The sequence below is a fragment of the Saccopteryx bilineata genome, chromosome 4 (assembly GCF_036850765.1).
Source record: "Saccopteryx bilineata isolate mSacBil1 chromosome 4, mSacBil1_pri_phased_curated, whole genome shotgun sequence".
NCBI lineage: Eukaryota > Metazoa > Chordata > Mammalia > Chiroptera > Emballonuridae > Saccopteryx > Saccopteryx bilineata.
This window is the reverse complement of record NC_089493.1, coordinates 90,441,657-90,456,437: the sequence shown is the minus strand read 5'-3', so window position 1 is coordinate 90,456,437 and position 14,781 is coordinate 90,441,657. Positions and strand designations below refer to the sequence as shown.

Genomic DNA, 14,781 nt, shown 5'->3' with positions numbered 1-14,781 from the left:
AATCCCTGAGAGGATAGGTTCAGGGCAGGGGCCTTGTTCACAGTTCAGTAAAGATTGCAGGAATTCTACAAACCCTACATATGCAAATAATAGCCAATGTGCCTAAAACTGAACCCCATGCTAACAGTACTGCACTTTGTACCATAGTACAACCAGAAAGATGCTATCAGAATGCTAATTGCCCTCTATGGGTAGTGAGCCCAGCAACATCACCACCAAATAGAGTTGCCAATTCACTGAGCCTACTATGAGTCATTTGATCACATATAACCCTCACAACATCCCTATAAAATAAGCACTATTGTTATTTTGTTTCACAAATAAGGAACTTGAAGTTCTGAGAACCAAGAGTCATTATCCGTCATCACGATTGTTTGTAAGTGGCAGACTTTAATTTTTCTCTCAGGTCTATCTGGTTCCCAAGAACTGGTTCTTTTCTCCTACAGCATACCACATGAGATTAGTTGGTAATCCGAGTATAGATTATTTCATAATGTCAATGTCAGCTACACTTCAATCTTTAAAGCGGGGCCTGTAATAACTCTATTAGATGCACAAAGCTTAGAAAAGTCCAGAACAACTTTTTTTAGAAACACTAGTGCTAGAAACTGTTTATTTAATGATTAAGGAGGAAAAGGAGGAATTTCAAGGTGAAATAAATTCAGAAATGCTTAATATGTTTTCTGCTTCTTAGAGATTCACAAAGCATGTTAATATTAAAGATTGTGAGATGTGCATAAAAGAAATAGACTTAACTCTGTTAACCCAGCATCTCTGTTAACCCAGCATCTCTGTTTATAGTCTTTGAAACACCAATTTACAAAAACCTGCCACAGTAACAGAAGCTCCAAGATCCTTGGGTTCACCTGATGTCCAGATTCCAACCCAGATTAATCAAATCAATCTCTCTGAAAAAAACCTGGGATTATACTTATGGTATTTTTTTAAGCTCCTCAAAGTGATTCTAATGAGCGGCACTTCCTGCCCAACAACACTGTTCTTAAGAAGTCATTGCCAGAACAGAAGAGTCAGAGATATAAAGGGAAATGTTGAATCAGAGGAGTCTGAGAGGCCACTAGAGTCAACACACTTAGGTGGTTGCCTGCCTGCAAGAACAGAAAGGATAAAGGAAACTGGGAAATGAGTGAGGAAAGTAAAAGCCAGGTCAGAGTAAGCCGAACCGTTCCTTCCCTTCAGTCTCCCATTTATGTGTGTCCCTGACTCTTAACTATGTTACAGTCTAGGAGGGTGAAGCAGAGAAAAACCTAAAGTGAAGATCAAATCACACAGCAAATCCTTATAGCCCTTTTCTCAGATCCCTCCTGTACCCATGCATGTCTAACTACATTATTTCTGATTGATTTAAATTCAGAGGAAATAGACTGAGGCATCCACTCAAATCCTCTATTTACTCAACCCCATTACTTCCCCTTGCCTTGAGTAGATGCAAACCCTCTCTACTGAAATTATTCTTTCATCAACTTTCATTTTTTGTGTGTGTGTGGCAGAGACAGAGAGTCAGAGAGAGGGACAGACAGGAAGGGAGAGAGATGAAAAACATCAATTCTTTGTTGCGGCTCCCTAGCTGTTCATTGATTGATCTCTCATATGTGCCTTGACCAGGGGGCTACAACAGATTGAGTGACCCCTTGCTCGAGCCAGCAACCTTGGGCTCAAGCTGGTGAGCCCTGCTCAAACCAGATGAGCCCGCACTCAAGCTAGCGACCTTGGGATCTCGAACCTGGGTCCTCCACATCCCAGTCCTACACTCCATCCACTGCGCCACAGCCTGGTCAGGCTCATCAATTTTCTTGTTCTTTTTTTTTTTTCTTTTTTTTTGTATTTTTCTGAAGCTGGAAACGGGGAGGCAGTCAGACAGACTCCCGCATGCGCCCAACTGGGATCCACCCAGCATGCCCACCAGGGGGCGATGCTCTGCCCATCTTGGGGTGTCGCTCTGCCACAGAGCCATTCTAGTGCCTGAGGCAGAGGTCACAGAGCCATCCTCAGCGCCCGGGTAAACTCTGCTCCAGTGGAGCTGTGGGAGGGGAAAAGAGAGAAGAGAGGAAGGAGAGGGGGAAGGGTGGAGAAGCAGACGGGCGATTCTCCTGTGTGCCCTGGCTGGGAATGGAACCTGGGACTTCCTCACACCAGGCTGATGCTCTACCTCTGAGCCAACCAGCCAGGGCCTATTTTCTTGTTCTTAAGAGTGAAAAAGCAGAAGAGGTGCTGAGTGAGAATGAGAGTCTGTCTGAACCCATTCATTCTACATCAGTTGAGCACCCAATATGAACACTATTGTACTGTCTGGACCAAATTTGGCAAAATGACTCTCTCTCATTTTCTTTCTTTTTTTTTTTTTTTTTTTTTTTTTGTATTTTTCTGAAGCTGGAAACGGGGAGGCAGTCAGACAGACTCCCGCATGCACCCGACTGGGATCCACCCCGCATGCCCACCAGGGGGCGATGCTCTGCCCATCCGGGGCGTTGCTCTGTCGCAACCAGAGCCACTCTAGAGCCTGGGGCAGAGGCCAAGGAGCCATCCCCAGCACCCGGGCAAACTTTTGCTCCAATGGAGCCTTGGCTGCGGGAGGGGAAGAGAGAGACAGAGAAGAAGGAGAGGGGGAGGGGTGGAGAGGCAGATGGGTGCCTCTCCTGTGTGCCCTGGCCGGGAATCGAACCCGGGACTCCTGCACGCCAGGCCGACGCTCTACCACTGAGCCAACCAGCCAGGGCCTCTCTCTCTCATTTTCTACTCATCACTCTCTTTATCCACCTTCCCCCCAACCCCCTATGCCAGACTCTGACTACAGGACCAATATCTTCTTACCTGGCACTGCATAAGCAATCAGTGTTAGCTGACTGAATTTCTAAAAGTATTTAGAGAAAGAACAGAGAGGGCTTAAAAGAAGAGGAAATGGAGAATAGAAGCAAGAGAGAAAAAAAAGGAGCAAAGGGGAAAAAAGAGAAAATAGAGGTGGAAAAAGAAGCAAAGCATAGAGGCAGGTACTAAAAGGATAGAGAAGTGTCAAGAAAAAGAGAGCAATCTTTGCCCCAACACAAGTTCTGTCTTGATCTGTAGACCATATCACCTTGCCAGCAGAACCCTAGATCCCCAAATCTAGGTCCTATATTCAGATTCAGGAAAATAAACCTATTCCAAGTGGTGTTTCAGATGCAGTCAGAGATGCAATTACTTTAATCTGCAGATGCAGCAGAGAAGTGCTGTGTGTAACATTCAGGTTTATTACCCAGGGTGAGTAGCAGGGAAGGACAGGGGTAAAGGATGCATTAAATTCTCCTAGTCACGCTCAAAGGCAAACAGACCAGGGAGCAGGCTAATGACTAGGACCACAGGAGGGCCTAGAGCAGTTCCTCACTAATCTCTTTCCAGGGCAGGAGATAGGATCTGAGAGAGGAAGAACTTGGAGAATCGAGATATCATTAACCCATTCTGCCGCTTCTAATCTCAGGAACAAAATGCAAGTTAGGGGAACCCCCCAGGCAATGACGAACTCTGTTTTCTTGGGGGAATTATAAAAATTGGCCAGCTTCTCTCCCCAGAATCTCTTTTTTGCAGACTACCTAAGAGGAGGAAAACAGCATGAGAAAGAGAAAGTGTAAAGAGGAAGAGGAGAAGGTGAATCAAAAGAAGAGGATAAGTGCTCGCTTCGGCAGCACATATACTAAAAATTGGAACGATACAGAGAAGATTAGCATGGCCCCTGCGCAAGGATGACACGCAAATTCGTGAAGCGTTCCATATAAAAAAAAAAAGAAGAAGAAGAAGAAGAGGATAAGTTGCTTCATTATCCAGATGTCACCTGGACCTTCATGTCCTTACAGGATATAATAATGAACTTTTCAAAAATGAAAGTTAAGTAATTGCAGTGAGGAGTGACTTGGCCTGGTTTGGATAACTTGCAAAATGTCAAATCAAAAGGACGGGAGCTTTTGTGACATTTGCCTCCCTGGAGCTCACAGGCAACAACGGGACCCTTACAGACAGCTCTGACTGTCTCAAGCTCCTCGTGGATGAATGTGTACTGGTTAATGCAGGTGTGGTTGTGCTGCTTCATCTTGTGTGCCATCAAGGCATTGCACTCTCGGGCCATCAGGTCAAGCCTGGGATAGTCTTTGTTGTTCTGAGACAGAGCCTCAGCTCTGAGCATCTTGTTTCCTCCGACTTCATCTTCATTGAGGATGGTCTCTTCTGGCCAGCCGGGTTGCACCACTCCTTTGTGGCTAAGCAGCAGGGCGTCTGTTGTTCGGGTGCCCTCTCCCTTCTTAGTGGCCTCTGCCTTGTCCTGTGAATCCCTGGACCAAAATTCATCCAGCAATTGATCGTTCTCTTCCAGGACTGCCGTGGCCATCTGAAGCCCCAACCCCAGACCCATCCCCAGGCCCAGCAACAGCAGCAACAGCATGAAAAAGATTTGCACCAGAGTCAGCTTCATGTTGCCTGGAGGGGAGGAGGGGAAAGCAAGGATTGGTTTTTGAGATGAAACCTGGCTCCAGTAGAGACCCTGGACTCCTTTAAACCCTCGCAGCATAACTTTTGGGGTCTCCTCTCCTTTCCCTATATTACCCTACCCCATCAAGGCACCTCCTGTCACTCCCCACCACGTTCTCTATTGCTGTGCAATAATGTGTGGATCCTGCAGAGCAGGAAGAACCAGAGGAAGCAGTTCTGAAATTGGTCCACATGTGGGGAAGGTTACATTAACTGACTCTTAAGCAGAAATTAGTCCCAAGTAACCTGAGAAACTGGTTGGGAAGACAAATAAGTACAGTGTCACACTTCCTTTGAGAGAAGTTTTTGTGATAGCCCTATTCTCAATAAAGGGCCAAAATTACCGTAGGATACCACCTCTCTTATTTTTATCCCAAACTTATTTTTGCTCATTTAAGTCGTTATTACTCTTTTGGTTACCCACTCTTCCCCAAAAAAGATTAAAGGGAACAGAAAAAGTACTATAGTCCGCTCTTGCTCCTAAGCCGAGGCAATGCAGGGAGGTAGGAGGTGAGGGAAAGGGGAGATGCTCAACTCCACATCTCACCCTGCTGAAATTACCTTGTCACCCCAGATCTCTTCTACTACTAAAGCTCTCTTAGCACTTGCATATTTTCTACTGATTAGTTTTGTGATTTTAGGGAGAATTGGAATAAGAATGAAACCTAAGAAAACCAAACAACTGACTTGCTGGGGTTCCTCTACTGATCAAGATGCTCATGAGACTTGAAGGGGGGGGGCAGATGTCTTTTTCCTTCTGGGCCAATCTCAGCCCCTTTCAAAGAGAACTTCCCTAGCAGGAAAAATTGCTCTAGTCTATTGAATAGGTAGGACAATTATATCACACAGCATTTGAAAATCGTTCTATGATTATTTAAGAGAATATCTTTGTTCTTAAAAAATGGACCCTGAAATATTAAGGGACAAAGGGGCATGTTGTATACAAACTATTCTCAAACTCCAAATGATTCAAAATATAGATAATATGTATGTGTGTACATGTGTGTTTAGAAAGCAAATGATTTAAAAAAAAAGTGGGGAAAAGTTTTTTTACATAATGTATCTGAATTAAAAGTATTCAGGAATTTCTTGTATTATAATTATAACTTTAAAGTTGAAACTGTTTCAAAAAATTTTTTTTTCTTTTTTAAAAGAGAAAGAATAGTCCATGTTGCTCCCTGGGGCACCCAACACCACTGTGACTTACCTACACACTTAAGTAGCTTCAAAAACTTTTGTTTCCTCTTGTTTAACAAGTTCTTCTCTCCCAGGGTTCCTTCTCTCTGAGAAGTGTCCTGAATGTTGGTATTCAGAAAAATGAGTATCACCTTGTGGTGCATGGGCTCTTAAACCCAGACTTATTCCTAAACACATCCCCTCCCACTCCTCCACCCAGCATTGAATAAACACACTCAGCCAGCCAATTCTCCTTCTTGCTCCCACAAACACTTTGAAGTAAGGCTCTTTAGACATTGAGACAGGCCCAGACATTCAAGACAGGAAATGTCGCAAGCCTGCGAAGCTGAAGTTGCCGTTGGATTTTGTAAATAAAGTGCTCCACTTCTGAGTTACACCCAGTTTTCTGAGAATCATAGCACACTAATCTTGCCCATGAGTTTCAAACCAAGTCATTTCCTTATATTCTCCATATGTTCTTCCTTTAACCTCTAGCTGTAGTTTTGGAATATCAAGATCTTTGGGCCTTATTTGGGTCATCTCATCAAAATGACTATTTTGCTTTTCACATTTTACAACAGTTGAACATTTGGAGTATTTGAGTCGTCATGAATTTTTACACATTTTTCCCATGAAGCCTCTCCAAAGAGAAGCCTTTCCATTCTCCACTCCTGCTTTCCAGCCCTTAGCCAACAACCACATTCCCATAAGAATACTCTGATTTTTCAAACCTAATAATTTAGCTCCAGATAAGGGAATATCCAAAGCGATACCATCTCTATTGGTCTCTGTGGCCTGGGTGGGCAAAACCAGGAAGGTTACAATGTTGATTCCAGTCACTTCTTTAACATCACGAGATAATATTTCTAAAAGCACTCTGGAAATCATTAAAGCACCATACAAACCCTCTCTAGACATAAACAAGCCCCTTATAGGAAGATGTTTTACTTTGCATTTCGAGCAGGAGTTTTCAAATGCTCATCTGGAAGCCTCTTTGGTAATCTGCAAAGTCTGCCAAACTGATCTTTTACAATCAGTGCTGATATTGATCATTTACAACAATAATAATCACAACAACTATCAATACTGAGTACTCGCTTCATGCAAGGCATTATTTCATTTTGCCTTCATAATTAGCTTGTGCTATTTCTCTTTGGCGCCAATTTTGCCCATTCATTCTGCTGAGGTCTATTTGCAAAATGAAGAGGAAATAAGGAATCCTCTACCGAACCCAGCAGCTGCCTAGAGTTATCAGGGATCACATATTCAACTACACTCATCACCTGCCTCTTTATAATTGTGACAGTTTTGTTCTTGTTAGGGACTGTTTGAAAGTAAGCCTTGATTAAATATAAGTAAAGATCTATGTGTGTGGTCCTAGTATAACCTTTAGACTGTGCAGGTTTTTATTTTTGTTTTTTCCTCTTATGGCTACAGTTTCCTCATTTTCCAAATTTGAACACTACCTCTCAGTGATGTTGTGAATATTATATAAGATACTGCATGTAAAAGGATAAAGGTATTAGTTAGTGTTGTTATTGTTACTGCTATTACCAAGCAAATACCAACATACCCACATTACTCTATCAATGTCATTTTTCTATTTAGAAATAACTCATATTAAGGACTGCAGCTACCAGTATTGCTCACTGTTTCTAGAATAAATCAAACAACATCCTAGAATCTCAGAGTGAGATTAAGGCTGAAAAAGACTGACATTTTATTTTACAAATAAAGAAAGTAACTCAGGCCTGGCCTGTGGTGGCACAGTGGATAAAGCGTCGACCTGGAAATGCTGAGGTCGCCGGTTCGAAACCCTGGGCTTGCCTGGTCAAGGCACATATGGGAGTTGATGCTTCCGGCTCCTCCCCCTTCTCTCTCTCTCCCTCTCTCTCTCCTCTCTAAAAATGAATAAATAAAAAATTAAAAAAAAAAAAAAAAAAAAAAGAAAGTAACTCAAAGAGATTAATGTCTCAGATGCTATAGACAAGTAATGGCAATTTTAATAGTAGAACTACTGACTTCTAATTAAGCAAAATTTATAATGATAAATTACAGGTAGATAATAGGTATATCGAGATAAAACAAATGCTCTGATTAAAAAACTGACAATGAATCCATTTAAGACTTAGATTCTAAGCATAAGCACTATTTCTCATTGTATATTCATCTAAACTATAAACTTCCACTTGCAGTCAAGATGGAATAACAGCAACTAGAATTTGCCTGAAACTCCTATAAAAATGAACAAATTAGCCCTGCTTCATTGGCTCGGTGGATAGAGCATTGGTTCAGCAGCAAGCAGATGTCCCAGGTTCAATGCCCGGTCAGGGCACACATGAGAAGTAACCATCTGCTTTTCTCCCCCTTTCTCTTCCCCATCTTTCCCTCTTCTTCCACAGCCAGTGAGTGGTTCCATTGGTTCCAGCATTGCTGGCCCCAGGGCTGAGGATAGTTTGGTTAGTTTGAGCATCAGTCCCAGACAGGGGTTTGCCAGGTGGATCCCGGTTGGGGCACATGTGGGAGTCTGTCTCTCTAGCTCTCCTCCTGACATTTAAAAGAAAAAGAAAAACAATTTTAAAGAAAAAATTATATGATACAACAGATTTTCAAAACAAACAATTAAGGTCAGTGATCACCAAGAGATGGGAAACAAACAAGCTAGGCTTACTCCCTGGAGTTTCCAGGGCACATGGCAAGAGGAGGGGAACCCAGGCAGATGCTATCTGTCTCCCTAAGCTGAGGAGATAGGCTGGGACTCCAAGGATGACAATGTAATTAGAGTTCACAGGACAGAGCACAAGAGGGAACAAGACTGCAGAGGAAGAACTCCAGAGATCTCCAATGGAGTGATATCATTAAACATTCATCAGAAAACTCACATAAAATAAAATAAAAAAAACAGATAATACCAAACACTGACAAAGATGCAGAGAAACTGGATCGCTCATACATTACTATTGGGAATGTAAAATGGTATAGTCATCCATGAAAATAATGTGGCAGATTCTTAAAATACTAAATACACACTTACAGATTTACAACCCAGCAATCACACTCCTGGGTATTTCCCCCAGAGAAACAAAAATATATTTCCACACAAAACCTTGTACACAGATTTTTTTTTTTAATTTTTATTTATTTATTTATTTTTTACAGAGACAGAGAGTGAGTCAGAGAGAGGGATAGACAGGGACAGACAGGAACAGAGAGAGATGAGAAGCATCAATCATTAGTTTTTCATTGCACGTTGCAACACCTTAGTTGTTCATTGATTTCTTTCTCATATGTGCCTTGACCGCGGGCCTTCAGAAGACGGAATAACCCCTTGCTGGAGCCAGCGACCTTGGGTTCAAGCTGGTGGCCTTTTGCTCAAACCAGATGAGCCCACGTTCAAGCTGGCAACCGAGGGGTCTCGAACCTGGGTCCTCAGCATCCCAGTCCTACGCTCTATCCACTGCACCACCGCCTGGTCAGGCTTGTACACAGATCTTAACAGCAGTTTATTTGCATCAGCCAAAAACTGGAAACAGCCTAAATATCCTTCCATACGAGAAGAGCTAAACAAACAGTGGTACTGATATACCATGGAATATTACTCAGCAATAAAGAGGAATAAACTATTGACACCCACAACAACCTGGGTGGATTCCAAAGGCATTACTCTGAATGAAAAAAAAAATCAAATGGTCATATACTATATGTAATTACATGACATGGAGAACATAGTGGTTGCTAGGACTTAGGATGGTGGGGACAGGGATATAGATGTGACTGTCAAGAGGCACCACAAAGAAGATTTTTGTGATGATGAAAGAGTTCTGTATCTTGACTGCAGTGGTGGTTACATGAATACACACATGAAATAAAATGATATAGAACTACATACACACACACGTTATTCTTGTTTCAATTTCTTAGTTTGATATTATAGGAGTTAGGTAAGATGTAATCACTAAGAGAAACTGGGTGAAGAATACATGGGACCTCTGCGTAGTATCTTTGAAACTTTCTCTGAATCAATAATTATTTCAAAATAAAGTTTTGTAAGTTTTAATAACCATTACAGGAGTTCTGCCTAATAGCACAGCAAAACACTCGAGACCTTCGATAAGACTGTTATTGACATTTTGGTGCGTATCTTTGCAGTTTTCTCCCACACCACCCAGCCCTGTGTCAATGTTAAGTTCAACAGATCTACCAAAACTACAAGTTAATATGTCAAACGGCAGTTGAATAGAATGAATATAGGAGTCTGGAGTTCAGAAGAATCTGAGCTGCAGATACAAATTTTGGAAACATCAGGGTATGAAAGTCATGAGACAAAATGAAAGTGTCAAGAGAAGGCTGGTTTTTTATTTTGTTTTATTTATTTATTTTGTTTGTTTGTTTGTTTGTTTGTTTTGCATTTTTCTGAAGCTGGAAACAGGGAGAGACAGTCAGACTCCCGCATGCGCCCGACCGGGATCCACCCGGCACGCCCACCAGGGGCTACCTCTGCCCACCAGGGGGCGATGCTCTGCCCATCCTGGGTGTCGCCATGTTGCGACCAGAGCCACTCTAGCGCCTGAGGCAGAGGCCACAGAGCCATCCCCAGCGCCTGGGCCATCTTTGCTCCAATGGAGCCTTGGCTGTGGGAGGGGAAGAGAGAGACAGAGAGGAAGGCGCGGCGGAGGGGTGGAGAAGCAAATGGGCGCTTCTCCTGTGTACCCTGGCTGGGAATCAAACCCGGGTCCTCCGCATGCTAGGCCGACGCTCTACCGCTGAGCCAACTGGCCAGGGCTATTTTGTTTTATTTTTATAAGTGGAAAAATAATGGCTTGTTTATTGATAATCAAGATCAAATAGAGAGGAAAAACTGATAAGACAGGAGAGAACTGCTGGAGCAATGCTTTTAAGTGTTCAGACTCTAAAGGTGGATTGCCTTGGCTTATGTGTGTAAATATGTTATTTTATCTATGAATTACAGTTCAGGATAGTAAAGAGGACATGCAACATGTTTGCTGTAAAAGGTTGGATTTGGTATACATCACTAGTTTAAAAGAATTAGCAATGGTCAGGGGTCTTGCTACACTGTGCAGCCAGGAATTTTCCTTCATTTTATAGTTGCAGCTACTTCTGCCTGGTAACAGTTGACTGGCTATCAGCCCCAGCTCAGCCTTATGGCCCTCCAGTTATGAAGAGTTGGCTTGTCGGGAGCCCATCCAACCTTGCTGTCTGACACAGTCGCAGCAGGAAAGAAGCATTTGCACAGCATATGCTTTTTGGGTCGTATCTGGGCATTTCCTTTGGCAATTCTTTTCTTATTAGGGATATCTGCATTCGCTATTGGGATGGGCCCACGGTATGATTCCAACAATACTGTACTTTCCCAGGCTACTCGAGACCCTGAGGTCAACCAGTCTGTGAATATGTCTCTCTAGAATTACTCCAAAAGTAACCACATGAATATCCCTCAGAGCACTCCAACCCCCTGCGTTCCTTTTCAGAAAATTTACCAGCAACTCCAAAGATAAGAGTTAGAGGCAATTATCAAGGTAATTGTACTTCCCACTGTCAAAGTTGTTCCCCTCAGGAGTTCTCTGAAGAAACCCAGCTAAAGAATATAACCTCCTTGCCTAAACCCATAGACACAGGAGGCTGGCTATGGTATCCCCCGAAAAGGGCTAGGTTTGTAGGGAAATTCCCTCCTAAAAATCAAAGTATGAGAAAATAAGTTGTGACTTATGAATAGGTGGGAAACAGAGGCTAAACACAAAAGCACCTTTCAGCCTTTACTAATTGATTGCTTAGCCCCGCTAGCCTTTTCATACTATAAAAGAATAGAAAAACTTTCCGTTCCTCTCATATACCTGACCTTCAGGTAGTGGAACGCTCTGAGAAAAATAAAGTTAGAACTTAACTAGTAGATGAAAATAGTAGACAAACATAATTTTACTAGACAGTAGGCCATTGGGTAAAGCAGAGTTATTAATCAATAATGACCTTTTAGAAGCTTAAGGATGATGCCAATATTGTTGTTGCTTCTCAAGGTATTGGCTTAGAATGGCTTACCACCTGATTTATAGCTTAAAGAAATGTACTAACCTCTTCCTGGAATATTTATCCACATTAAAGCAAAAATAACTATTAATCAGTGTATTCTGCATAACATGTGATAACTTAGTGTATAAAAATAAAGCTAGCCCTGGTCGGTTGGCTCAGTGGTAGAGCGTCGGCCTGGCGTGCAGGAGTCCCAGGTTCGATTCCCGGCCAGGGCACACAGGAGAAGTGCCCATCTGCTTCTCCACCCCTCCCCCTCTCCTTCCTCTCTGTCTCTCTCTTCCCCTCCCGCAGCCGAGGCTCCACTGGAGCAAAGATGGCCCGGGCGCTGGGGATGGCTCCTTGGCCTCTGCCCCAGGCAAGAGTGGCTCTGGTCGCAACAGAGCGACGCCCCAGAGGGGCAGAGCATCACCCCCTGGTGGGCAGAGCATCGCCCCCTGGTGGGCGTGCCGGGTGGATCCCGGTTGGGCACATGCGGGAGTCTGTCTGATTGTCTCTCCCCGTTTCCAGCTTCAGAAAAATACAAAAAAATAAAAAAATAAAAAATAAATAAAGCTATACTAGCAATTGGCAGAGATGCCTGGCAGATGAATTAAAGAGTTTGGCTCTCTCATTCATTTCTCGCGGACGCCATCTGTTCCTTTGGAGACCCCTGGACCAGGACTCCAGCATTGGCTAGCATGGGAGACATGGAAACAAAAGAAGAAAAAGAATGCTGAACAATGTTTTACTAATAAGGAATCCAACTCTGCTACAAGTCCCAAATAAACCAATAGCTTCTTTCCCAGGGTTTTTGTCACTCAAATACCTATCATATACACAAAAGTTCAGGCAGGGTCGGCCAGGGGAGGCATTTTTTTCAGAGATAGACATGTTTTTAGAGTTGACCCAATATCCAAACACTGACCTCCATTAAGATCCCAGAGTGCTCAGTTGTATACAGGGAATAGCATCAGTTTACCTTAACCCATCAAACACAAAGGGATCTAGCCTATTAAAGATATCTGGCAAACATCTTGCTAGTGAATGCTTCCTTATAATATTACATAGTGTGAGTCTTCTTATAGAAATAGTTCTGAAGGTAATGCTACACTCAAGCATGGCCATCCAAGGGCATAAGTAGAAACAAACCTAACCCATGCTCTACTCATTTAGTTATGTAAACTGGCCCAGAGAAGCAGGTTTTCTTCCAGTCCATACTAATACTGGATGTTGTTTAGGCTTTCTAGAGAACTAAATATATGGCTTGACATTTTAGCTCCTTTTTATATAAATGACCTCATGTAACCTTTTCAAGTCTCCCCCCCCCCCCCCCGGAAAGAATAACTAGAATTATTTCTTCTGTTTTACCATAAAATTGAGGCCCTGAGATGTTAAGTGAATGGCCACTTAAGTAGTGGGAGGCAAAACAGGAATGGGACCCTGATCTATTGCCTCCCACCCATTTCCTTTTCTTACACTCTCTGCCTTGCCCTTGATAGCCTGTTCAGTTGAGGTGATTTCCTCAATGATCTAGAGAACACTTGGTTAGCATTGATGCCCAAAATTATCTTGCGTATCTAAGATGGATCTTTTCTGTTATTATTAAGAATCATAATAATTCACATTTGTAAATAACAATACACAAACCTGCTACAGAATCCAACCCTTCTGACCTCTGCCAGATCTTTTACTGTTGTAATTTTTAGCCCCTCTCGAATCACTCTAGTTCCCCTGATTTGGGTTCCTACTTGCTCAGACCCTGCATAGCCCTGAGTCCATCTGTTAGATGACCCTCTGGGGGAGTTATTACACTAGGTCTTGTTCTTTCTAACTGAATGATTTTGGCAGCTTCTGTAAACTTGGAAGAGTTTTGTTAATAACATATTATCAATAAAAAAGACCACAACCATCCCACTCTTCAGGAACTTTCAGAACCAACAAAGTCTATAGAGAGAGCTACCCCAAACCACATCAATTTATGAATCCCTTTGCCAAGTTCTCTGTCTTTTCATAGCCTACACTCTGCTAGGAAAGTTGGATTGCATTCTCTATAAAAGTTATGTTCATCCATTTTTATGAATCAGTGTAACATTCACTGACTTCTTTGAAATAGGTTTAATAATTATCTATAGAGACATTTTGTCTAAATCTAGTTTTAAAATGACTTTAGTAGTTGGTTTTGCATGCCAAAGAAAGAGCCAAATTCCCCTGTAAGGTGCATTATTCTTCTTGTGACATTTCATAACCTTTAACATTTGAAACTGATAAGAGAGCATAAAAGTTAGAAATTAGACTTGTTGATTATACTCAATACGGGGCTAAATAAAAAATATTAAGTTAAAGAAATATGGCTATAAGGTAGAACATAGAATTTAAATAAGAAAATCCTCTACTCTGTATCCTGTTTTTAGTTTTTAAGAAGCAAGCAGCTTGATTTAAGAGTTTCTGCCTCATGAATTTTTGACCCCTAACCCATAAACCTTGTAATTTCTGCTTTGTTTCTCTCGAAGGAATGTAGGGAGTTATTTTACAGATGAGCTCCCAAGAAAACAGGATACCAGGCTGCCGAAGATAAGATCGAGGGCCCCCCGGTCTACCATTCCACTGACAGAATATCCTGGAGGACATTCCTGCACACCAGACCTCCCTGCTTCCTGCTCCCTGCTGCTGACTAACCAAAATTTAGTAGCAGATTATAAACCTCCCTAAAATATATATAATAGCTGAGCAACTGAGATAGTTAAAACAGTTTTTCGGATGTTAGTCTACTGTCTTCTTGGATTGCCGCAATTTGAAATAAAGGACACTCTTATTCCCACTCAGTCTCCATCTCTCATGAAATTGGCTGCAGGGCAACAGGCAATGCAATCCTGTCTTGTTCCAGTAACAAAACTTATCAGATACAAATAGACTCTGGGGATTTTAAGGCTACATGTAGTCACCTGTATGTAGTTTTTGTTTTACTCTGTTTGTCTGAAGGCTCAGGCCAGAATTTGAGCCTTCAACAAAGAGAGGCAATCCCACCATCTCATGCAAAAAGATTATATTGGATAATATAATATTTTATAT

General features: G+C 42.3%; 1 protein-coding gene and 1 non-coding gene across 2 annotated transcripts; one reads left to right on the top strand and one right to left on the bottom strand.

The window, feature by feature from the left end:
- Nucleotides 1-2,340: 2,340 nt before the first annotated feature.
- On the bottom strand, nt 2,341-5,807 carry RNASE10 (ribonuclease A family member 10 (inactive)). Its single transcript, XM_066277292.1, has 2 exons — nt 5,720-5,807; nt 2,341-4,461 (listed from the first exon to the last, which is right to left on the bottom strand). Exon 2 carries the CDS (start codon nt 4,454-4,456, stop codon nt 3,809-3,811), a length of 648 nt encoding a protein of 215 aa, XP_066133389.1. The 5' UTR covers nt 4,457-4,461; nt 5,720-5,807; the 3' UTR covers nt 2,341-3,808.
- LOC136336935 (U6 spliceosomal RNA) lies at nt 3,662-3,769 on the top strand. The gene has a single exon (XR_010731669.1). It is a non-coding gene; the product is annotated as a U6 spliceosomal RNA (small nuclear RNA).
- Nucleotides 5,808-14,781: the final 8,974 nt, after the last annotated feature.

Excerpts from the sequence above, each read along its gene's own strand:
- RNASE10 (XM_066277292.1), bottom strand. The coding sequence starts at position 4,456 with ATGAAGCTGACTCTGGTGCAAATCTTTTTCATGCTGTTGCTGCTGTTG.